Genomic DNA, 26,834 nt, shown 5'->3' on the forward strand with positions numbered 1-26,834 from the left:
ATAAAGCAGCTAGTTCTTAAAATACAAATTATTAACTATGTTTATTGAAGTAGTGCCTAAGGACCAACCAAGAATGAGGCTCCATTGCACTAGGCACTGTACAAACAGTAGTAGTAAACAATAGTTGCCCCAAAAGGGTTTATAAACTAGGTTAAAAATATACTTCCTCATTTGGTTAGTCACTTTTGAAAATGTAAAGTCTACTGTTTTTGAGTGCCCAACTTAACATCTTGAAAAGGTCTACATTATAAAGAGCGGGTGCTCAGTACTTTCTGAAATCAGGCGCCTTTGTATCTCAAATTGGGATCCCAAAATCAGTAAATTTTTTTTAAAAATGTAGTCCCTAATACCTGATTTAAAATTCTTTCCACTGCATTAAATAGGGGCTGTATTGGATACAAGATTGTATACTGCATTGGCACAAACTAGTTAAAGCACTGACTTGTTCAAAGTCATGACTGTCTTGAAAGTTTTTCTTATTCCCCAAATCTGCTATTGTCCAACATTAAGGATCTTGTCCTGTGTCAACTCCCACTGAAGTAAACGGGAATGAAATACTGAGCTCTTTATGAATTAAAAAGAGGATTAGTACTAACAATACTTTAAAAAAATCTTTAAAAATTAAATTTGCCTGAGGGTTTTTTCCCTCCCAGAGACTGCTCTGTCTGATTTTATGATATGTATTACTGGGTTTTAATTTTAAACAATGAGGGAGAGTGGCCTTTTATGCTGCTACAGAATATTATATTTTTAAAAAATAGTTAATACATATCCTGGTGCTTTTAAAATGAGCCTGAATTGGTGACAGAAAGCACTTATTTTGTATCATTAATGATTAATCCATGGAAACAATATACCTTCCTGGATCCATTTTAAAAAAAAATCAAAATATGTCCCTTTTGGAAAATATTAAAGTCTTGACCCTACATATGGCACACCAGAATATTTTTAGATTTTCCAGTTTGATTCAAAACACACAAAAAAAGAAGAGATCCACCAAATTACCATTTACCAATGAACTGTGGGAAAAATCCAGAAATCATTCTTACTGCAATGGTGCTAGCATGAACTGAAATTATTCATAAGTCTTGGGGAAAAAAGATGTTTTCAGGAAGAGATTTTATAAAGGGGATTATGAGTTACTGCTTCACAAATACAGAGGATTTGCATTGTGGCTCTGATGAGGAGCGCGCCTGGAAAGAACCAATAAAAATCCTTTTGCAATTTATTAGGCGGGAGAAATCATGGTGGGAAAAGAGTATGTGTAACAACTGACAATAGTTGTTTGTACAATTACAGCAAACTCGTGGCAAAGCAGAGTTTTAAAATGCTCGAATTTGCTGTAGTTTATCTAGGAAGCTTTTCTTCACTCCATTACGTTAGCATTAGTAGTAGAGAGTGAGCTGAAGATACAGACCAAAGACATGACATGACAGAGATGATGAAAAATTCAATCTTTTGTAAACGTGTGAACCAGACCTGCTGAAGTACAGTGGTGATAAACTTCAGAATCTCTTTCTTAGAATGGATTTTTTATTAATATGGGGGATTTGAGTGTTAAGCTAGCTGGGTTATTATGCCCCACAAGCAGAAAGAAGCAGGAGTGAAAAAAGAGCTAGTAATTAACTTGCACATCAGTAGTCTTAAGACATCCCAACTCTGAACTGGAAAGTTCAATTGCACATTTATGCAAAGGACCTTTCAGGCTCCTAAATGCCAATTCCAGGGCCCCCAAAACAGCATGTCCCTGTTTCTCTTAAATCCCTACTGCCAAGGATTTTTCCATGTACAGTTCACTTAACATCTTACACTTCTCTTGCCAGCTCCAGTCTACCTTTCTCAGGGCAGCCAAAATGCAGTTGCCAAGCTAGCTGGATTGACTGAACCAGTGGTGTCCAACATGCTAGCCACAAGTGGCTCTTTGGCCCATTAAGGCTATGTCTGCAATTACCGGGAACGTCGACTGCTGCGACGCAATTTTAGGTATGCCAACTGTGTACCTAAAATCGATTTTGCAGCAGTGAACTTTGCTCCCTGTGCTCACTGCAGAATGTCGATGGGAATGCTGCTTCTGTGGACCTTCCTTAATCCTTGTAGCTTGCAAGGAGTTCTGGGGTCAACACTTACCCTGGAACATGCCATCAATGGCGCCCCAGATTGATCTTCTGTGTCCAATCTTCGGTGGCCAGTATAGACCTGGCCTGAGTGTGGCTGTTTGGTGTGAACAATAGATACATTATTCAGAAGAATCTGTCTAGTTCGCTTCAGAGCTGGTTGGACGCCAGGGCTATGTGAGGCTACTCTGGTACCCTGCAATAGCGACTCCATGTCTGTGAAACATGCCTTGTTATTTTGAAATATTTTGGCACCCCTGCACTCCTTGTTGCAGTAGCAAGGGATGGTTTGAAATGATGCACTATTTCAACAGCTGGTGCTGTTTAGAGAGTGCCAAATGCTGAAATAGCCTATTTTGAATTACACTTGGGAAAAAACAAACCAGCAGTAATGTGGCACTTTCTTTAGTTTTGTTAGACTACAGACTAAGGCGACTACCTTTCTGCTACTATGTGCCAGATAACCTATGTCGTTTACATAGTGTATTTCGAGCTTTGGCTGCTGTGTGGACATAACCCAGGGGACTATGCCAAGTGAGGCGCAGGCTCCTAGTCTGGCATTTCTTGGCCCGTGATTGTAGATGAGCAGGAGGAATGGAGAGCTTGTCACGCTGCCTGTCAGCCACAGGCAGAGCACCGCCCGGGACCCAGCCATCCCGGCTGCCCCACGCGAATGGTCCAGCCCGCACCTCTCCCCCGAATGGTTTGTCCCTCGCCGGCCCAGGGAGACTCTAACAAGCGCGGCAGCAAGGGAGTCCCCCACCCTTCGCCTTTCCTTGCCTCACGCGAGACTAGCCCAGCTTCTCCCTTAGTGCAGCAAGCCGCTGCTGGAGATCTCGCGAGTTTTGGGCAGGTTCCCACGCCGGCCGCCGCTGTTGTGTCTGAAGGGAGAACCCGGGAATGAGGGGGCGGCGCACTCCCCCCACTCTCTCCCCTCCGCGACCGCGTGTATATTTCACGGGCCCGCGCACGCGCGCCCTCGGCCCGGGCCGGAGGAGGTAGTTCTCGCGAGAGTAGGAGTTTTGGCGAGAGTTTGTGGAAGATGGCGCCTGTTGTGACAGGGTAAGTGCGGGGGGTTCGCAGCACCGGGCCGGGAGCGCTTCCTTTTCCTGAGCATTGGGGCTCATCCTCTGTTATTCGCCGGTTCTGCTGCTTCCCAGCCCTCTCCTTTCTGGGGAAGCGGGAGCTGTTAGCCGGGCGGTCTGGGGAGGTCTCGCGATAGACCCCGGGGGGCTGGGACCCCCTAGGTGCCTGCAGTAGAGAAGGCTCCCGGGCTATAGGCCGGATCCCCAGCTGGATAGTCTGAGGGCGGGTCTCGAGAGGGCCGAAATTCCCAATCCCTTTGAGGGGGGAACAAGGGGGGAATCAGTGCCGGACACCCCCAGTTCTGAGGTGAGTGTGTCCGTGGGGCTTCCCCTCCCGGGCGGGGGCACCTCTAGCCTTTGGGGCGGGCGAGTGAGTACTAGACAAAGGCTCCTGTCACGTTGTGAGGAAGCTGAGTGGTGCTTCCCCTTCTTGTAGTTGAAGGGGCAGAGCACCATCTTCATCAGGCTAGGCTGAGTTCATCGGGCTCTAGGGAGGGATAGCTCAGTGGTTAGAGCATTGGCCTTGTAAACCTAGGGTGTGAGTTCCGTCCTTGCGGGGGCTTTCAGGTGTCTGGGGAAGGTCAGATTTAAAAAAAAAATCTGTCAGAGATGGACCCTGCTGTGAGTGTAGTGGACTGGACTCAATGACCTCTTGAGGCCCCTTCCAGTTCTGTGATATGATATATAGCTATGATATGATATCATATAAGGAGCAGCCTTTTCCCAAGCAGACTTCCTGCTCTCTTTCAGTCTTGGGTGGAAATTCCCCTTTCCCTCTGCCTGTTCATCATTCTTTGGGTTACAAGTGAATATCCTCCTAGCCGTCCTCTGCCTAGAGTAGAATGCTAGCCTTCCCCCTCCATCTGCTCTGCACTGAGTCACAGTGAAGACTAGCTGCATTCTTATCAGCACCACTGGACCATATTGAATAATGGCCTTCCACTTGTAAACTGTGTCATGGTAATCAGTGGCTTATTCCTAATCACTTTTGTTAAGTAATAATGGTAGAATAGCCATAGTCATAAAGAATTCTGATCAGCAGCCATTTTGCACACCTTTGCCACATCTTGAGTTACATGGTACACAGCAAGCATCATACCCCCAGTCTTGGGTCGCACGGAGTAATTGCATCCCCTCCTCTGAATACACAGTGGCTCTTGAGGGGTGTACGATAGCAGGTCTTGTCTGCTCACCACCTGATGGTTCAGAACGAAATGCTGGGCGCTAAGAATATTGCTGGGCACTTTTACATGGGGGACTTACAAGGCATTGTGGTTTGAAACACTAACAGCCTTTTTGGGGATGGAAGCAGTAGTTGTTGCTTTTGTTTTTTTGGCATAAGTGGCATAGTGTTTTTCTTGGCCTCAGTAATTTTTCCATTTTTGTCTCTTGATGGTTGAAAATGAGACCTAAACTGCTCTCTTGATGCTGCCTGGTTTCTTTTACATTCAAATGGAGCTTGCTGCTGCTGGCTTTTTTTTTTTTTTTTGGGTTACACATTCTTTAAGGCAGCAGGTGTTTGTACAGTTTCTGACTAGCACTATTTATAGTTAAAAGGTTGGAGGAACAAGAGAAAAATGTTTTAAAATGTCTGCTTTTAGTAAATTGGGATGGTGTTCTGGATTAATTTTATTTGTTTGTTTCATTTAGTTATCTGACAGTTATTTCTTTTTGTTGTTTGTTGTTGCTTGTTGATTACCAAAACACTGTCAATAATGTTCTTAGTATGTGTCATCCTGTCTCTTAATAGAAGATATGTGATACATTTAGGACTCATTCATTGTTCTAGAAAAATGCTTATGAATTATAAAATCATGGTAACAGAAGAAGTGAAGAAAATATGTTGTGCTGTACCATGGGAGGAGAAAAGACTGTATGCTTGAGGATTCTAAAATTGGTTGTATTCATCAAAAATCTGCATAAGTTTAGTACTTCCTATTAAAGGAGAGAATTCATTGTTACTCTCTGAGATCTTGAATCAGAGTATTTGCTAAAGGTGGGAGAGTTCACTTATTACTACCCAAAACCCAGTATCAATTACTATGGATACTCATTTCATTCTGTCACATAGGTAAACTTTAAGAGACACATTAAAATGTCTTAGCAGGTGTGGCTTTATTGTGTTGAGGACTGAGTGCTGGGTCTCAGGACCTGCCATTTGATAGGTAGAACCTTGTTAAATGTAGATGACTAAATTTTGCCAAGTGTAATTTGCCAGTATTATAAAGTGGAAAGAACCAGTTGTGATTTTATGGGAATTATCAGGTTTGTGGAGTTAGCAGTATTAAACTTCAGGTTTGGATTAATAATATTATACATTTCCACTGTAGATTTTATAAATCTGATGTGAGTAGTAATTTTTTCCACAAAATAGTGTAGAAATTAATAATTCTCCAGTCATCCTAGTCTGTCTCATCTGTCCGTCTCACCTGTTTGAGAGAGAGGTGAAGACAACATTTTGAAGTTCAAAATCTATAGAATTAATAATTTAAGAATAGAGTTTACTAGATTTTGCACCCGTTTTCTGTGGTGGTTTGAAAGTTGTATTCACACTGATATTGCTAGACAAAGCAAGTAAGTGATTGTTTTCTAGTCAACATAAGTTGAATGTCTTTATAAAAACAGTCCTCCTGTGAAAACTGTGACTGCTGAAAGTTAAATTACAGTAAATAGATCTGCCTGCTACACTTGTGCCACTAACCTGCTCATAAAATAGTAAGATTAGCACTACACCACAGAAGTTGTTTTTCCGGTATGACCAAAACAGAACTGGTTTCTTATCTGCATGAAGTTACATAGTATGCCCATTTTATTCCAAATAAGTTCTATGGGAATAGCGATGTAAGCCTGCATTACTATGATTGAACCTAAATTACTCAAATATGAATGATAGAGATAATGAAAATTTGTTAAATAGCAGCGAAGTATCTTTCAAAAATATTTTACTAATGGCACTGGATGATTTATAGACAGACTATTGTAAGCTTTTCTTCATGTGAATGATTGGGAAAGCTTTAATCACTTCAAGGTTGTGAAGTATTAGTGAAAATATCAGCTACTAGATATGCATAGAGCAGTAAGAAATCTTCATTCTAAATGCTTTTTTTAATGGAGGTACATAGAGGCGCCAGTTAGATAAGGGACCTATTGTAGAAACCTTTCTACAAATTTATTAGATAGTGAAAGACCGTTCCTGCACCAAAGATATTACAGTTTTGTTTAAAACAGGATGAAGGGATGATATACACTAACAGAGATGGGTGGGATAACGGTAATATTTGCTTGGGGTTTTTCATAGACTTAGCTGTGTAAATAATGTATGGTGGTGCAGTTTACTACTTGTAAAATTATCAGATATATTATTTATGTTACTGTAGTACTTAAGAGGCCTAATTACGTACGAAGACTCCATTGTATGGGCGCTGTACAAACACAGAACAAAGAGATGATCTCTGCTTCAAAGATCTTACAGTTTAAGACAAGATGGCTATAAACAGACAGGTGGGGGAATACAAGGAAATGAGACAACATTGGTAAGCATAATAGATAGTGGTATTAAACCAGCAGCATTTTTATTGTTGAGATTTTTGTAGCCATCACAAAAAGCGTGTGTGTGTTTGTATCACTATGGCTACGTCTGATCTGCTGATAGGAAAAAGGGGATTTCAAAGTTCCCATGGTCTGTTAGAAAAGGACCCCCGTCTGCACAAGCCGTGTGGCAGCGAAACGTGGCAATTTCGAAGAGCTGTGGCCAGTGGCTTGCTAATGAGGTGCTGAATATGCATTTCAGCGCCTCATTAGTAATCTTTGAAATGGTCATTTGCATGGGCATTTCAAAGATTTGTGCTAGTGTAGACATGGCCTATGTGGGCAGTTGGAAATCTAGTGGCTAGGAGCTTCAGCAGGGGAACCAATTGGTGCTTGGCAGCAGGTGGTGCTGTGGTTGGGTGCTGGGGGTCTGGCAGTGTTTTTTAGGTTGGGGGACTGGCAGTGGCTGGGGAGCCCTGGCTGGGAGATGAGCAGGCAGAAGCCCTGCTGGGCCAGAGCAAGCCCAGTGGCCAGGGCTGACAGCTGGGAGCAGGCTGATGGTCTGGAGGGGATCTTGGGAGTGGGGGTCAGCTGCCAGGAGAGGAACACTGACCTTTCCTCGTGTGACAAAATCTCTGGTTTGGGATTGCTCAGGCCCTGATGGTGCTGGACCAGGAAGTCCAACCTGTAGTTTGTTCAGCAGATAATTTCTGCTGTAGAGCCTTTGAACTACTTTGGTGAGATAACATTTGTATAGGTGTGTGTGATTTACAGTGGCTTCTTGATATACTAGTTTTAGGTTATGTGCCAGTCTGGGTCCTATTAAACACATATGATGCTCACGTTGGCTCTGAGCATGATGTAAGTGGAAGCATGCTGATATGATGTTCCATGTATGGTTTGTCTCCATTTCTTGCAGTAGCCACCTTTTGACAATCTCATCACTGTTCCAGTTCTGTTCAGTCTTTGTGAGCATGCCTTGAGTCCAAGCAGATATACAGAACTATGTGAATGTCCTAGAACTTGTGTTTAATAGATTGCTGGTGAATGCATTAAACAAAATTGGTTCCAGCATCAAGCCTTTCCAGAGTCTATTCTTCTGGAATCTTTAGGTGTTGGTTTTATGGTCCAGAGCCACTTGCATATATGTCTACCTTGGAGCAGCAACTCAGTTGCCCTGACAACTCATCTAGGAAGAGTTCTGGATATCTTGTATGACAAACTTGGGTGGCAGATGGGTGTCATAGTCTGCTGACCAAAAAGGAAAGTTAGGAATGATTGTTTTTTGCAGATTTTTATAGGGAGTTCCTCATAATCATAAGGAACAGCATATTAGAAAACATCGAAGTATTTTAGATTCATTGGCTTGTTGGAAATAGGAGCTGATGTCTCTGCAGCATATAAGAGGTAGTAGGCAAGCTTAAGACAGACTGTGAAGGGCCTTGAAAGTGAAGACAGGCAGCTAATGTTTGATTCAGTAGAGAAAGGGGAGCCTGTGTAGGAATGCAGAGAGAGGGGTGGCATGGCTGAAGTGCAGTGCTAGACAAATGTTTTTACAGCAACATTCTAGAAGAACATGAATGGGGCAAAATTGCGATTGTCAAGGCCAGAAAGTGGGAGTATGCAGTAAATGGGATGCTGTACAAAAGTTTTGGCTGTGCTGTGTGGATGGGTAGAAAAGGTTATATTTTTCGAGATTTTTTTGCAAATGCAATCAGCAAGAGAGAGGCGACCTGGAGGTCCAGTTTAAAGATAACACTGAAATTCTGGGCCTCAGAGGCAGGAAGGATGGTGGTGTTGTCCACAGCAGCCAAGAGAGAAGACAACAGGAAACATAGCCTGGGGAGACTAAAAACTTTGTTTTAGCTAGGTTGAGTATAAGAAAATATCAGCGAAAGAGGCTGAGATATTTTTGTGTGGGCAACACACATTTAGAGGAGAAAGAGAGGAGTAGAGAAGCTGCTATGTGAATGAATGGTCAGCAGAGAGACGGTAATAAATTTGTGTTTGTGAATGAGAGAGTCAAGAAATAAGGTGTGTGGGAAGAGGAGAAGAGGACCAAAGACAAGGATCTGGGGAACTGCCTTCAAAAACTGGAGGATTATTAAGGAGGCTCCTCCAAAGAAAATGCAAATGAGCAATTAGAGAAGTAGGAGGAGAGCCAGAAGGAGGATGGAGCCATGGAAACCAATGGAGCTGATAGAACAAGTACTCCTTGGCCTGAGCTTTAGCTAGAGAGAGGGCATTGGAGACTTTGTCAGGAAGAATTTCAGGGGTGTGCCAGACACAGAAGGTGAACTGATATCTAAGATTTGAGTAACAGTAAAACTATTAAAACTTAATATTGTATTGTATGTGCACACATAAAAAACCAAGCTTCTAGACTATTTATAACTTAATTTATGGTCAAATGAGTAAAAGTCACAGAAGCAGGAAGTATTAACATATAAGCAAGGAGTGTTAGGCTACATCTACACTAGCCCAAAACTTCGAAATGGCCACGCAAATGGCCATTTTGAAGTTTACTAATGAAGCGCTGAAATGCATATTCAGTAGCTCATTGGCATGCGGGCGGCTGCGGCGCTTCGAAATTGACGCTGCTCGCCGCTGCGTGGCTCATCCCGACGGGGCTCCTTTTCTAAAGGACCCTGGCTACTTCGAAGTCCCCTTATTCCTATGAGCAGATAGGAGTAAGGGGACTTCGAAGTAGGCGGGGTCCTTTCGAAAAGGAGCCCTGTCGGGACGAGCTGCGCGGCGGCCAGCTGTGTCAATTTTGAAGCGCTGCGGCCGCCCGCATGCCAATGAGGTGCTGAATGTGCATTTCAGTGCTTCATTAGTAAACTTCAAAATGGCCATTTGCTTGGCCATTTTGAAGTTTGGGGCTAGTGTAGACGTGGCCTTACTGTTTTAAATTTGGCTATTGGGACACTTTTTGTGAATCCTTGAAAATATCTGAAATACTTCTAAATACATATTTCCATGGTTTTATTCAAGATTGTATGAAAATATCATCTTTACTGCTTATTAATTATCCCAAGTCTTCGAGTAGGGTTTTCTCTTTACTGCACAAAGAACCACAGCAGCCAAAGCAGGCCTAGAGTGACTTAAAAACAAATGTTTTGCTTTTATTCAGGTTATGGTGGTATACAGGAGTTCATTAATCTGCACATCTTTTATATGCACTCTCTCCATTTCTTCGGTTAGAAAACCCACAATATTATAATGAAGTCTTAGTGATAAAACTTTATTTTTACGAATATGCTATAGATCATTATGAAGTATAATAAATTGTGTAATTTTCTTTTGTCAAAATAAAACAGGACACATTTTGAGTCAGCAATTAATTAATTCGCTGTAGTGTTTCTAGATATTAGCAAAAATTAACAAGGTTCTTTTGTACTAAAAGAAGAGAAATATAGAAGAAGCAGAATTGTCTGTATTTGGAGTGGCTTATAAAGATAATAGAATGTCTTCATGGTCAAATTATAGTTTTAAAAATGTCGTCAGTAATTGTCTTTTACTCTTTGGTGGAGGGCAGGGGTGAAGAGGGAAGAAAGAAAAGCTGTGCCTTTAGATGTGTTAAGATGAAAATTAATATAAACATCATCAATATTTTGGATTCTGAAACACAGTCTTTTGTCTCTTGGGATGATGTAATCTACGCAGTACGTAATTTGATTTCTTTTCTTGAAGAAATTTGTATAAAGCAGATCTTTATATAGGGTTTTATCAGTAAATGTTAGTAAACATCATTTTCGCTTTATGCACATGAACTGATGAGAGAATATTTCCATGAATGAGAATCAAAATTTACAGATAGGTAGAATAAGAAAAATGCTGCTTGAGAACTTATTAGAGTTTCATTTAATATTTATCGTGTATGTTTTGACATGTAGTGCTAATTTAAGTGTTTAAGACTGAGCTGTTAAATCAGTCTGTCAGTAAATTGTCTGCCCAAAATAATCTCCAACTACTTAGAACATTTAAATTGATTAAAATGTGCATAAAAATAACTATTGATAGTATCTGTATTAAAAAAATTATGCAAAGTCTAACATTCTTGCTCTGTTACAGTACTCTCCACTCCAACTCTGCTGAAATCAATTATAAGCACATTAATTGATCTACATGTAAGATACTACAGGGAAGGCATAGTTGAACATGCAAGTGGACTTTTAATTAAAAATTACTTTGATTAAATTACAACTGTTTCTTTTATTCAGCTACTGTTCATTAACTTAAATATAACAAGTTTTTATCTGTTCTCACTGATTAAGTTAATAGCAAAAAAGTTAACTATTTTAGGGTGAAAGCTTAAATCTGTCAGAGTTTTATGTAAGTTTAAAGAGTTCATATATTTTAGTAAAACTACATTTTTCAACATAAAATTGACCTATTTCTTGAATGTGCTGAGTGACTGATTTACCAATATTGAAGGTCATTATGTGATATTAAGAAATTTTCAGTAAACTTTACCAGTTGTGTACAAAGATGGGTAATATTGATTCCTAAACATAATTTCACAGGCTGCGAAGTAGGTAAGAAACAAAAGAGAGCACCTGTCTGACAGTTGATCCATTTCTTTGAGGAGGAAATTATTGAGAGTAGCAGTTCCAATATTATTATATTATTGAATCTAAGGCCATTACATTTCAAACACAGGTCTGTACATTTCAAAGTTCTGTCAAAAATAAGCAGAAAGGGATTGAAAATACAAACAAGATGGCACATTTCTTGGTTTAAGATAGTATCATACCACTGCATACAACTACACTTAAGAATGTTTCTTCTTTACATGTTACATCGGGCTATGTCTGCACTAGCCAAAAACTTCGAAATGGCCATGCAAATGGCCATTTCGAAGTTTACTAATGAAGCGCTGAAATACATATGCAGCGCCTCATTAGCATGCGAGCAGCCGCGGCACTTCGAAATCGGCGCCGCTCGTCCAGACGGGGCTCCTTTTCAAAAGGACCCTGGCTACTTCAAAGTCCCCTTATTCCTGTGAGCAGATGAGCTGAATATGTATTTCAGCACTTCATTAGTAAACCTCGAAGTGGCCATTTCGAAGTTTTTGGCTAGTGTAGACGCGGCTCTTTTCTGTTGAGCTTGGTAAAGCTATGTCCCATTTTATATTGGGGCTTTTCTTCACTACATAGCTTTATCTTATGAAATTGTCACTACAGAGTTTTTACTGGTGTAAATAATCAGATTAGCTGATGAGAAACTGACCATGACTGGGTCAGTGTAGCAAGAATAGGTTGCGTTCAGCACCTTGTCATCTAGTCATAATTTAGTCATGATTAACTTACATGAGGTTGGATATGATATGTCCTGAACCAACCTGTGCCCCTTTTAAAAAAAAAAAAAAAAAAAAAAAAAGTACCCTCAGTCTTATCTCTGAACTCCTAACCCACCGGTTGAGAAACATGGTCCTAAAGTAATCTGAGGTCTTGAAATAAGAGCCATTCAACCTTTCCAGATTACTGTACCCTTTTCAGGAGTCAGATTTGTTTTGTATACCGCCAAGTTACTCCTCACTTAAAAACTGCTTACTTACAAAAACATCACAGAAGACTTCTACTGTAAGCTTGCTAACTTTCTAGCATCTTATCATCAAATAAATGAATTGGAATAGAAATATTTTACTTATGTTTCAGTGTGAAGCACATGAAGCAGTAAAAACAAGTCATTGTCTGAGTGAACTTTTAGGTTGTACTGACTTTAGTAGTGTTTTTTTGTGTAGCCTCTTGTAAAACTAGGCAAATATCTAGATGAGTTTATGTACCCCCAAGGGTATGTGTACCCCTAATTGAGAAACACTGCTTTATCAAACACATTTTGGATTCCACTAGTACACTAGCGTTTAATATTCCTTCCTGTTTACTTAAACATTTGGCTTCTTCAGCAATATACAGGTACATCAAATAAAAATGATTCAGTCTTCCTTTGGCCTTTCATAAAGCGGAGTAAACACCTCTTTCCCGTGCTCACTCGCTCTCCTTTTTGTTTTCTTCACTCTTCACTGTAGTGGTGTGGCTGGTTTTTCTGAAACTACATTTAATCAATATCTTCAAACACCAGAACACTGATTAATCAAGATATCAAATACCCACCAAATTATTATAGCTTTGCAACGTTCAACATAATGTTAATCAACAATGCTGTTTTGAAAATTTGTGGCTGGTAGTTTTAAGTTAATCAAAACTAATGTCTAGATAGTAAGAGTTGCATGGATCATAGAGTAGCTTTAACAACAAACTCATACATTAATGTGTATTATTTATTGATTTTTATTACTATAGTATATAAGAGCTCCAGTTGTGGACTAGGAGCCCGTTGAGCCAAGTGCTGTACAAACAATACGAAGACAGTTCCTAACCCAGAGAGTTTGCAATTGAAGAACAAGACAAGATACAAAGATGAATATGGAGATAGATTAGGCCATGAAATTGGTACACTAGTTTCTTAATCGCCATCAAGTTTTGTGGAAGCTTCAGAGGAGAGAGTTTGGCAGACAGTTATATTTAAATACGTCAAATGAGATGACACATCAGTGCATTCATTTCATTTTTAATGTCTTACACAGGTGAATCAGAAGTCTGTGTGCAAGAGGCTTTGTACCAGAGTATGATCCAATTAATTAGGTATATTTTTGTAGCTTATTAATATTTATATTTTCAAATCTCCACTCAGTTGAAGCAGTTCATCCTTTTTCTATGTGCTACTTTTAGTTCAGTCCATTCTGAGTCCTTTGGCTAACCCTGTCTGTTGCATGAAAGATTTTGGTCTCCATTTCCTCCTCCCATGTGTATATCTACCCAGAGATTTAGTGCATGGCAAACCAAGCTGTACATGCCCAGTAAACTAACCTGTTGCATGCTGTCTCTCTTTGGGAACCTTGCTGCCATGCACAAAATGTTCCATGGTGTACTTTAAGAAAATAAAAATGGCCATACTAGGGCAGACCAAAGGTCCATTTAGCCCAGTATCCTGTCTTCCAACAGAGGTCAATGCCTGATGCCCCAGAGAGAGTGAGTGGAACAGATAATCACAAAAGCGATTATCCATTTCCAGCCTCCAACAAACAGAGGCTATGGACGCCATTCCTGTCCTGGCTAATATCCATTAATGGACGTAACCTCCATGAATTTTTATAGTTCTTTTTTGAATCTTGTTAAAGTCTTGGTCTTCATAACCTCCTCTGCCAAGTAGTTCCACAGGCCCAATATGTGCTGCATGAAGAAAAACTTTCTTTTGTTAGTTTTAAACTTGCTGCCTGTTAATTTCATTTGGTGACACCTAGTTCTTTAGATTTGGGAACAAATAAATAACCTTTTCTTTTTCCACCCCAGCCATCATTTTATATACTATCATATCCCCTCCCCCATCTCCTTTTTTGTAAGCTGAAAAGTCCGTCTTTTTAATCTTCATATGGCACTCATGCCAAACTCCTAATAATTTTTGTTGCCCTTTTTTGAACCTTTTCCAATGCCAATGTATCTTTTTGACACGAGGCAACCCCATTTGTATGCAATATTCAAGATGTGTACCATGGATTTATAGAGAGACAATAAGATATTCTCTTTTTCTCTATCCCTTTTTAAATGGTTCTTGGCATTCTGTTTGCTTTTTTGACTGCTCAGCACATTGAGTGGATGTTTTCAGAGAACTATTCACAATGACTCCAAGATCTCTCTGAGTGATTATAGCTAAATTAGTTCTCATGATTTTGTATGTATAGTTGGGATTATTTTCCCAATGTGTGTTACTTTACATTTGTCAACATTAAAATTAATTTGCCATTTTGTTGTCCAGTCATAGTTTTGAGAGATCTTTTTGAAGCTCTTCACAGTCCACTTTGTTCTTAACTATTTTTATCAGTTTAAAATCATAGCAAATTTTTTCACCTCACTGTTTACCCTTTCATTCAGATCATTTATAAAGAGGTTTAATAGGATTGGTTCCAGTACAGACCTTTGGGGGACACCACTCTCTCCATTCTGAAATCTTACTATCTATTCTTACCCTTAGTTTCCAGTCTTTTAACCTCTTATCCCATGACAACTTATTTTACTTCAGAGCCTTTGGTAAGGGACCTTATGAAAGGCTTTCTGGAAATCTAAGGGCACTGTATCCACCAGATTCCCCCTTGTCTACATGCTTAATTGACCACCTCAAAGAGCTCTAGTAGATTAGTAAGTCATGATTTCCCTTTGCAGAAACCATGTTGAGTTTCCCCAACAAGTTATGTTCGTCCACACGTCTGACAGTTTTATTCTCTACTATAGTTTCAATTAATTTGCCTGGTCTGTAATTTCCGGGATTGCCTCTAGAACCCTTTTTAAATATTAGAGTCACATTAGCTATCTTCCAGTCAGTAGGTACAGAAGCTGATTTTAAAGGATAAATTACAAACCACAATTAATAGTTCCACAACTTCATATTTGAGTTCTTTCAGAACTCTTGGGTGAATGGCATCTGGTCCCAATGACTTGTTACTATTAGGTTTATCAGTTTGCTCCAAAGCCTGCTCTGATACCTCAGTCTAGGAAAATTTTTCAGATGTCACCTGAAAAGAATGGCTTAGGTTTGGGAATCTTCCTAACCTGCTTAGTGGTGAAGATCAAAGCAACTAATTAATTTAGTTTCTCTGCAATGGCCTTGTCTTTGAGTACTCCCTTTGGATCTTGACAAGCCAGTGGCCCCACCGGTTGTTTAGCAGGCTTACTGCTTCTGATGTACTTAGAAAAACATTTTTCTGTTACTTTTTGAGTTTTTGGCTAGCTGTTCTTCAAATTCCTTTTTGGCTTTTCTTATTAGCCGTTTCTACACATGCCACTTTCTCTGAAAGTTGCATACTTATAAACGGCCTGAAATATACTGATGAGGCACGGATGCAAATTCCCCGTGCCTCATTAGCATAAGGTCACATGATTTAGAGTCCGAAAGACACTCTTCCAGACTCCAAAACAACGTGTAGAAGCGTGGCCCTTGCGGGGGGTCTTCCAGAGGGAAGTCCTTGTTCTGGAGGCCCCTTCTTTCCGAGGTGGAGTTGATGTCTGTGCTGTTGGAGAAGTGGAGCCAGGTGATGAGACAACAGCATATTTTCTAAAAGATTATGCCCATAGCAACCTGGCTCAATCTTTTTTGAAGAACAGAAATCCCTGTATGGCTGCCAAAGGAGTTTTGTGGATTTTGTGCCTTAGTCTACCTTAAAGTTGCTCATCATTGGCATTGAAAATAAAATTAGTGTTTTGCTCAGCAGGGCACTGTGCAAAACTTACTAAATATGTCATTTCGTCTCTGGTGAGCAGCTGCTTCTACTTTTGGGCAATTTTAATATGTGCTAATTGTGTTACCTGCAGAGAACTTTAAAGTGGAGTCTGAAGAATGAAGAGGATGTTTTCAAACTCACTGAATGAATGCCATTGTATGTACAGTCCAAGATATGCCCTAACAGAATATATAATATTGGAATTTACTCTGTAAGTCTCACCCATAGAGCTGAATGTGCTTTTGATACATGGGGAAACTGATGCACAGAGGGATTGAAAATTCCCCAAGGTCAGACTGTGTCACTGGGAGAGATTGGAGTGGAGGACAGGTCTCCTGAGTCTCTTGGCTGTGTTCCAGCTGCTGGGACATGCTTTTTTTTCAGAGGTATGGTGTTGTTGGTAAGTGGAAGCATTATTCTTACTTGCCAAAATTTGTAGAAGTAGAAGACTTCAGAATTACCTATCTTTTTTGTCTTGTACTATGAAGAGCAATATGGAAAGAAGAGTAATATTTGCATGATTAATCAGTTTTAATGGCTTTAATTGCTGCTAGCATGGAGCTACAGTGGCAACAGAAGGGATGCCCCTCCTCTTTTTGTAAGTTCTTAAGCGACAGACCAGTCAGATGGATATGGTGCAGTTATAAAGCAGCCATGAAACCTAAAGGGACCATCTCTGTATTTTTATATGCTACTTAATCTGCACAGATGATTTGCCTCTTCTTTTATGTAACCCTTCTGTCCAACCTCCCAACCAAAAGTAAGAGAACACTGTAGTGTGCTGGAGGAATGATGTATAAAGAATCGACAAGTGGAAAATATTTAGCTGTCATTTCTTCTAGTGATGAATTCTGATACTTCCTCCTCCTTTGACCGAACCTCCTGTGGCCAATTGGTTTCTGGACCAACATATTATTTTGTACTGTGATGCTGACTACTTCTGCTAACATTTAGTCTTTCTGCATTCAAGATTTTTTTGTAACATTCCATGGTTGGCGGAGGTGAACTGGGAATTCTCCAGCTAACGTTTTGAGCTGTGTACTAAAAATAAGTTTTCTAATCATAACTCTAGCTGTATTTTATATCAGGACTGTAGAAAGTCATTGGAGTAGTTAGCCAAAATAATTATCTATCTATTTCTTCTGAATGATTACTATATGAACTAGCTTATTCCATCCCACAGTCAGTACTGTGGTCTACCTAATTAGCAAGGCAGAGCTTCTTTTGAAAGGTCAGACAGGTACACATTCTTTAACATACACCTCTTTCTCAGCTTTTAAATTCTAAGCACAACTGATAAAATCTTTTTTAAACTGAGGTTTTTCCCAATTACAAACTTCGAATTGTAGCTGTTTTTATAGAATAGAAAGGACATATCTAGATTCTTGCCTTGTTTCAGCTTTTATCTTGAACTTGTCAATACTATACGTGTAGGGCTTTTGCTGATACACACCTTTTAAGCTGTAATAGGGTGTTTGCTGCACTCTTCTCAAGGTGGAGAATGAGCTTTGAATAACACTGACAATTATGAGTCTGAACAAGTGTAAGACTTGCTCTGTAATATATCTCCTATGATTTGCATCTTAAACTGTAATGATGAGTAGGTAATTTTCTTTCTGAATGTGAGCTGAATGTCCTTGCTTGCTCTATTATATTGAAAACTGCCTCTCTAAAATCCTAACTCATGCCAGCTAACCAGGATGAAAAATACCCGTGCTATTGTGCCACCTTCTTTCCCCTTTTCTTTTTAAAACGTGTCGACGTTACAGACCTTAGGGAAATAATACAGCAACTGTGCTACTGTAAGATTTCCCATGTAGCTGCAATTTCATTTAAAAATCAGATAATCTTTCTTTTGATTTTGCTTGTGCTTTCCTTTCCTTTCCTTTCCTTTCTGGCTTCATTATATACTGTTTCTGCTTTTCTGTTAGAGATCATGGCTAAGGATAATAGTTTTCCATCATGACAAAAAATTAAAAAAGGGTTCATCATAGAAAAATGCAGAAGTCATAAATTTATAGAGAAGTGCAAAAGTCACAGTCCACATTTTTTAGGAAATTAGCCCTTTTACAATAAGTTTTTAAAATAGTTTATTTAGCAAATAGCATTTAAACATCTCCATTCTGTAATACTGGACGTAGATCTGCATTTGAAAAAGCATCATAAGAGTTGTTGAGTAGTAGGTAGGCTGGAGTGACAAACACAGCTTTTAAGTTGCTGAAACTTCCTCCATATGAAATATAATAGACTACTGGAAATCAGAGGATCTTGACTGACAGCTACCTTACAGTTTAGTTTGACTTAAGTAGTATCACTTGGGTGTGAATTAGCCCAGTGTAATTATGGCAATGTCGGTGCTGATATGGACAGCACCATGTCAGAAGGAGAAACTTTCCCACTGATATTCCTACTATCATTCATAGGGGCTGGAGTAATTTTTGGAGATATACCTATCTCATAGAGCTGGAAGGGACCTTGATGAGGTCATCAGGTCCAGTCCCCTGCCCTCACAGCAGGACCTATCACTATCTTCCCCCACCCCCCGCGTGTGTGTAAAAAAATAAAATATCAACTCTATGTTGCCCCCCCGATCCCTAAATGTCCCCATCAAGGATTGAGCTGACACAACCTTGGGTTTAGCAGGCCAGTGCTCAAAGCACTGAGCTATCCCTCCCAGCAATGAAAGCAAAGGAAGACGTCCTGTGGGATTAGAACTGTTTACTGCACTGCTGTTAACTCTTGAGTGTTGCTATTGCCTTTGAGACTCTGGTTTTTTTTTTTCTTTGAAAATGTTCAAGAAGTGTGGTCATCCTCCCCTGACGAATAGATCTGCTGCCCATCTCCAATGCGTTGTGAAGCTTCTCACTAAGGCCCAATTTAGGGAAGCATCTGTGTTCAGGATACCACTTCAGCATGTGCTTAAGTGCTTCCAAGAATTGGAGCCTGAATTCTGACTAGCAGCAGTACAATATAGTAGTGTTTCATTGATTTCACCCTATTACAGCTTGAAAGGTGTGTATCAGCAAAGGCGCTACTATAACCAATCTGCAGGTGCCAGAAGATGTCTTTATTTTATCAGATTTGAAATCTTGTTTTTTCAGTTGTAATACTTATGTTTTTAAAAAAAATATAAAGCTTTCTGCAGAAATTAATAGTTGATAAGCATGAGGTACCGAAAAGAAAGTTTTCCAGTCACACAGGAAAGCTTCCAACTGCCCTCTGGTGTTGGAAATTTTCAAGCACCAAATTTTCATATTCTGAGACTTTTTTTACGCACAGATTACACCATTTAAATCATAATCCTGTCCCATCCTCTTTGCCTACATTCTTTTCCCTTTCACTCAGCCTCTCCTTTTTCTGAGGGTATGTCTACACCAGGAAATTAAATCACATTTAAGATCAATTTTGTAGCACCCAATTTTGTAAAGTCAAGGTGCGTGTCCACACAGGCTTACCTGTTAGGGCGAACGGCTTCAACTTTGTCAGCAATGACTGATGGGTACCTATCCCACAGTTCCTGCTGCTGCTTTGCATTGTGGGTTCAGCTCACAGTGTCTGATAGAACAAAAAAGTGTTGTAAATGGCTCTGGCTGTATGTCGTCAGTGCCCCATAGTGCACTTCTCTTCTCTCCTTCCCTTTGGAAAGCAACGGTAAAAGTATTTTTGTGCCCTGTTTTCAGTGGGTATCTGTGCAGATGCCATTGCAAGACTAACATGAAACCTGTCCTGCTTCATATTGTTATGGCAAGTATTTTGAGCACCTCATGCTTGTTCAGCATTATGTGCAGAGCATAAGCAGCCTTAAGAGTGAAGAAGACTGGGGAGGACATGGACATACAGAAATGTGAAACACTGGAGATGAGAAATACAGAGATGCTGGCTTCATTCGATGCTTTACACACGGTGCTGTGCCAGTTCTGGTTCTGTGAAACAAGCTCAGACTGGTGAGCCCGCATTGTTCTGCACGTATGGGACAATCAGCAGTGCCCACAAAACTTCTGCATGCATAAGACTATTTTCATGGAACTTTGCAGTGGTTCACGTAATTCACAATACCAAAATGAGACCTGCTCGGACAGTTCAGAAGCAAGTGGCTATGAAAGGCTTTGAAAGCCTTTCTACTACTAGTAACAGTGACTCTGGGAAATGTGCAGGACATAGTGGATGGTTTTGCTACCAGGAGGTTCCCTAACAGCAGTGAGTTGATAGATAGAATGCACATCCCTAACGTGGTGCCAGACCACCTTGCCACAGAGTACATAAACTGCAAGGGTTACTTCTGCATGGTGTTGCAGGTGTTGGTGGATCACAAGGGCTGTTTCACTGACATCAAAGTGGGATGGTTGAGAAAGGTGCATGACCTGTGCATCTTTAGAAACTCTGGTCTGTTTAAAAAGCTACAGAACGAAACTTTCTTCTGAGACTGGAAAATCACCATAGGAGGTGTTGAGAATGGCAGTAGTGATCCTGGGAGATCCAACTTTCCCCTTGTTCCCTTGGCTCATGAAGCCATACACAGACAGCCTGCACCACAGTAAGGAGCAGTTCAACTACAGGCTGAGCTAGTGAGGAAAGGTAGTAGAATGTGCATTTGACCATTTAGAAGCCAGGTTCCAGGGCCTCCTGAGTTGCTTAGACCTCAGTGAAAGCAACGTTCTTCTCATAGTAGCAGCCTGCTTATGTGAGAGTAAGGTGGAATATTTCAGGCCAGGCTGAAGGGCTAAGACAGATCACCTGGCCACTAATTATGAGCAGACAGACACGAGGGCAATAAGGAAACCACAACAAGGGACAATGCTAATCAGGGAGGCTTTGAAAAATAGCTTTATGAATGACCAGTGATATGACAGTCTTGTCTGTTGCTGTTAAGGTGGTACCCGTTGTACAACATGTGCTGGCCAGTAAATTCTGTAAGGCCTCCCCCTTCATGGAACACAAGCTTTAAAGACAGTGTTTCTGTAAGCTTAATTGTTTTTATTCAGGGGACAGTAAAGGAGTTCGTGGCAGGGGCTTTGGGGGTGGGTAAGCAAGGGCAAGAGGCATTTTGTGTCATCACAGGTGGGGGAATGTCAGCCTTCTGCTCAGAAAAAGGGTCCCTGGAAGTGGGATGCAAGGCTGTCCTTGATTCCCCTTTGCTCACTCCTGTGTTCTGGGGTGCTGATGAGGGGAGGTTAGGAAGCATGGTGAGGAAGTCATGTGGTTCATCATGGGCTGCAGTGAGTCTCTGTGCTCCTGTACAGGTATCTTACCATCTGTTTGCTGCACCAACTGGAATTGACATTGTGTAAAATTTACGCATTAAACAAAACAACTTTTAAATGTTTTGGGTTCACAAGGCTTGGGGTGCAGGGCCATGTAATTGTAGATATTTTGGCTCAGCCTGCCAGGGTCTTAGAGCCTGGGCACCATCTGGACCACTGAATCTGCATCGCATTTAAACAGCTCTGTCACCTGAGTCCTGTTGGTCAGCTGATGGAGTCCAGCTGCAGGGTTTTTAATTGTAATTTAGATCTACCTTAAGTTATTTAAGCTGTCCTTCAGACTTTTAAAACTAGTTGACCTCATCCCCTCCCTCCTTTTTCTTACTCTAGACTGGAAGAGAAAGACAAGTTTTTCTGCCTTTTCAAAACCTGGTTGATTTCTCAACTTGGAATGATTTAGTCCAAATGAAATATTGTTTTCAGTGCCTTCTGAAGAGTCTACTACTGTCTAAAGCTGATTGGTGCTTCAACAAATTCTGGTTGCAGGTGTTTAGCTAGTGACTTCTACTGATTCAGTGATGGGACTTTTTAAAAGTGTCTGCAAAGGTACTGCTTGAATGGGTTCACCTCCAGCTCTGAAATTCATTATCACTGGTATGATTTATTTGTTAATGACTATGTGATAGCAGCAGCATCTTAATCATTTAGACATCTAGCCTGGTAAAATGTGGTAGAGTCAGTGCTTGATCAATCTGCCTGTGATTTAGTTTTGTGTTTGGGTATTTCTTTCTCTTATGTCTCTTGATTTCCTTTCCCTATTTCAGGAGCATTTGCAATACAGCAGCAATAATCTGCAGTTTGTCCAAGACTGTGGAAATAGGCTTCGGGATATTCAGCTTATCTTCCCTATTTCTTCTCTTTTTAGTTTGATGTTGACTACTTTGTAAATGTTCCATTTCATTTGTCATGTGTCAGTTTTTTTTCTTCACACATTGTCACCAGAATAGGCCAACTCTTTAAAAAAAAAAAAAAAAAAAAAAAAAGTCAACCACTGAATTCCATTGTACGTTTCGGGGGAAGAACTAGTTTGGATCATCCTGCTCTCTTGAGGGAAGTGGAAGCAAAATGGTTGTTAGGGTAGTATTTTGAAGTTTCAGCAATGCTTCCCCTTTTTCTTGGAGCTGTTTTTATTTCCTTGGCTAAGAAATGCATTTAATTATTAATGCACCCCATGTGGCAAGTTAGAGGTTCATTCCACTGTCATCTTCTAGACTTTTTTCATTTTTGCTGCATTGTCTGTGACATTGCTAAGCACCTAATGCTTGATTTTTTTTAACTCCAGACTTTACTGCTCCTTCAAATTATTCTGCTGTATCATCATTTTCTGATGTCTGTTTTACAGAAACAATTGATACAATCTCATTTTTCTGTTGTCGCACAAGCTGATGTTATTGGATTATTATGTAGTTTGCTCCCTCAATTTCTTTCCAGTGCTTTTTGCACAATGTTCAGTTTTCTTCTCCTATACTCTGTCCAGAAATATCCTGGTGATGCCTGTGGTGTAGGATAAAGCATAGCCTTATCATGATGCTTCACCTTTGTCAATGAAATGCTTATTTTTCCCCTGAACAAGATGGAAGGGCGAATGTATTTAATAAATGAATTAAGCAACATTTTTATCTGGAATTTGCCGGTTCTGATTATGAACTCATACGTAGGTTTATTGAACAATGAAGAAAGTTCTTATTTGATACTTAAGACAGTAAATTACCTGTATGCTTGGTTGCACTAGTGTTGGTAGTATAGTAGATGACTGAAGATGTGGAGACTGCAGGTGATTGACATTGATAATCTCCTTTTTGTTTGTGTGTGTTGGTACTTGCCTATACTAAGTAACGGCAGCCCCAGGCATGGGAACCCCAGCTGGCTGTTGGAGGGACCCTGCCAGCCCAGCATCGGTGAGCTGGCTGGGGTGCAGAGCCCCACTGGCAGACCTAGCTGCGGGAACCCTGGCTGGGTCTGTGGTGGAGAAACTGGGGTGCGGAGCCCCACCAGGAGCCCTAACGACAGGGATTCCAGTGGGGTAGGGTGGGGCACCCTGCCAGCCCTACAGCTGAGAGTCAGATGGGACGTGGAGCCCTGCCACCAGCCTCAGCTGCAGGAACCCCAGCGGGTGGGGTAGAGGAGCAGGGAGTTGGCTGAGTACTGGCTCCTTTTTACAAAAAAAAAAAAAAAAAAAGCACTGCTTATGTCTAAAGTGGACCCTGGAACAATGTGATAGTCATGCTCATTCACTATTACTCAACGAATCTCTGCTTTTAAAAAGTGGATTGTAAAGTGAAAGTGCCTCCTGCTGTAGCTGTTTGTGCCCCTGTTTAAATGGTATATTTATTCTAAACCCAGTTTCAAAAGGAAATTAATTGATCTAAATCTGTTTAAATCATGAGCTCTAGCAATATGCTTGACAATGGGAAAAAATACTTTAAATGATAAATTGAATAATACCTAATAACACATTACACTTTTCAAACAGGAGATCTTTATCTACTCTCATTATATTGAGCAATAAAAATAATTTCAGAAATCAGTTGTAACAGTAAAAATGTAACTGATAAATATTCCAACACAGCAACATACCAGTTATATTTAGATCACAAACATTTTGAAATTCACAAAATATCAGCAAGATGAGTAGTTGGTAAGAATGCATCACACACAAAAAAGTTGATTAACCAGTTGTTCCAGGTTAGTCAGGCACGTTTCCACATCACCTTCAAAGTCATTTACTTCTAGGAGCATTTTTCATAATCTTTTTTTTTTTTTTTTTTTTTGAGAATCAGGTTTCCATCTCTTTGTTGCACTATTTACATTGGAACGTGTCCCCTTTTTAACCAAGGTACAGTTTTTTTAAATACTCTCTAGCTGTGTCCACATTTGCAGATTAGGGTAATCAAAAATGCAAATGGGATGCAGATTTACATATCTGATGCCTCATTTGCATATTATTTTAGAAAAATAGTGTAGATATGGCTCTTTTTGAAAATAAACCCCGTGTTCAGATGAACACTTCTTCCTGAAACAGAAAGAAGGGGTCTTTCAAAGATGGGGCTTATTTTCAAAAGAACACATCTACACTACCTTTTTCTTTCAAAAGAAGCTCTTTTGAAAGAATAAAATGAGGCACCAGATATGTAAATCTGCACCTCATTTGCATGCCTCTTTCAAAAGAGGAATGCAAGTGCAGACACAGCTTCAGAAATGATCTGTCTTATAACCTGAGCCAGGGTACTTTTCTTTTCCTCTAGTTCCCAAGTGTTAAAACCAACACTAGGGACTGCTCTTTGAAGAATGTTGTCCCCTACTTCCCAGTGTCCTGCTTTGACATCAGAAATGCTGTCTTCTGGTTGCACAATCTGCTCCTTCTCCTTTTTAACTTATCACCCTTACTGTTTCCTAACCCCATCCATACCACCAGAAAACGAAAAAAATTGCCAAGACTCCTACATGCGTAACTCACATGCCTTTTGCACTGCAATTTTTCTTTTCTTTTTCTTTTTGTCTTTGGGGGTTGGGGGGAGACAGATGGAAGAGGTTGAGAAATTGATTTGTATTTGTATCTTTGTGTACATATGCAGGGAAAATAGAGTAAGACTCTAGGTTGAACCATTGGGACTTGACAGGTGCTGGATGAGAGAAAGAAGACATAACTTCCCACACACTTCTAAAACTATGCAGGAACAACAAAATTTGAGGGGAGAGATACAGGCAAAAGTAACTGACAAAGAAAATCTCCCTTACAATGAAGCTCTTTATTCTGTTTGTCTCCTGTACTAGCTGCATGCTGAATTGGTAGCTGTCTTTCATTCCAGTCTCATTTTTCAAGGGGTATTCAAAAATCTCCAGCCTTTTCAATTTGACTTCTCCTAGAAATAATTTTTATAAGCATAACAGGAGCATTTCATAGGTGCAAATGAGACCATTTGGCACCGAACTCTTACTGACTTTTGGGCTGTGGCCACACTAGCCCCCTCCCCGCCCTTTCGGAGGGGCCATGGTAATGTGGCACTTTGGGATATGCTAATGAGGCGCTGCTATGAATATGCAGCACCCCATTATCAAAATGGTGGCCATGCAGATTTCGAAAGCCCCTTATTCCCATCTGGTTTGGGGAATAAGGGGCTTTCAAAATCAGGGGTCTGTTTTGAAAGCCCCCCCCTCCCCCCGACTACATGGATGGCTGCATTTCAAAACTGGCGGTTTCAAAGCTTGTGTGGCTGCCGTTATGCTAATGAGGCACTCCATATCTGTAGCAGCACCTCATTAGCATATGCTAAAGGGCGACATTACCATAGCCCCTCCTTTTGTGGCCACAGCCTAGATGAGTTAGTGTGTAACTGTTACCTGTAGTTTTGAAGTATTCCTCTCCACGCACCTTGTGTGTTTTTAATCCCTTAGTTTGGGAGCCAGCTATGAAGAGCTTAATTTTTAAAAAAAAAATTATGTAGTATAGAATTCTTTACAGTATATAAATAAGTCTGGTGTGACTGGTGCCATAAACTATATTTTACAGGTATTTTCACTGAGTTTTCTACTCTGCAGGGAACTAACTGCTTGGTTGGGACACAGTTTCGTAGCTGTTGTAGATCTTCTGTTGTGTAAGCATCCACAGCAAATCCTTGTGGTTTTTATAGAGACTCAATTAGAACAAAGACTGAAAAACAGCAGGACATTTTCATACACGTCTGTTTTAGTAGGGATATGTTTACAAGGCAATGAAACTTTTCTGGAGGAGAGAGGATTAAGATAGTGTTGTGACCTGCTGAAAATAAACAAAGCTTTATTTAATTTTTAAGTGCTAAAATTTGCAGCTAATTAGTGCGTAAAATAATATACCCTGCTTACAATTAAAAATAATTTAGTATCTGGAGGAATTTTTTGTAGTTGATCTGTGGTTAGGACAGCATTGAAAACCTACTGTGTAAAACTGTAATGGTTCTTTTGGGTCTAGTGGAAATACTTTACTCTAGTTGTGTTAACTTTAACATTTGCTAGTCTAACCACAGTTTTTCAAGGGTGTGAGCAGTCTTCCTTGCACCCACTACTGGAAGCTCAAACCCTGAACCCAGAAAAGAAAGCTAGCTCTTGGTTTGCAGTTGCAGTTCTTTTTGCTCCCTTTGCCCCATGGCCTTTCTTTACTCGGTTAGGCTCAACTTTGTTCCTGGGACTTGGCTGCTTTTTGCTGTTGAACTTAAAATCATTTTTGTCCTCCGCAGCTCTCCGATCTTTCTTCCTGGCCTATAACAGAGTCCAGAGAAGTTTCCTTTTGGTGTTCTTTCCTTTTGAATCTACCTGTATCGTAGGCTTGCTTCCCAGTCCTTTAATTTTCTTGGCCGTTCTATGTTTCTTTTACAGGAGAACCTCTTCCCTGGAGTGTCTCTGAAGAATATGCGGACAGCCATACTGGGTCAGACCAGTAGTCCATCTAGAGGAGTATCTTAGCATCTTATCTCTTACAGTGGCCAGTGCCGGAAGTTTCGGAGGGAATGACTGGAATAAGCCAATTTCAAGTGATCCATCCTCTGTCATCTGAGCCCAAGTCCTTTTTTTTTTTTTTTTTAAAAATCCAGTT

General features: G+C 40.4%; 1 protein-coding gene across 1 annotated transcript in view; it reads left to right on the forward strand.

Annotated features, from left to right (window-relative positions):
* The first annotated feature begins 3,003 nt into the window (after positions 1-3,003).
* Positions 3,004-26,834, forward strand: part of RBPJ (recombination signal binding protein for immunoglobulin kappa J region) — an 85,500-nt gene continuing 61,669 nt past the window's right edge. Inside the window, exon 1 of the mRNA XM_074992572.1 lies at positions 3,004-3,176. Coding sequence (XP_074848673.1) covers positions 3,157-3,176 — 20 coding nt within the window. The 5' untranslated portion in view covers positions 3,004-3,156. The remainder of the gene's footprint in view (positions 3,177-26,834) is intronic.

The sequence above is a fragment of the Carettochelys insculpta genome, chromosome 4, assembly GCF_033958435.1.
Source record: "Carettochelys insculpta isolate YL-2023 chromosome 4, ASM3395843v1, whole genome shotgun sequence".
Lineage (NCBI taxonomy): Eukaryota > Metazoa > Chordata > Testudines > Carettochelyidae > Carettochelys > Carettochelys insculpta.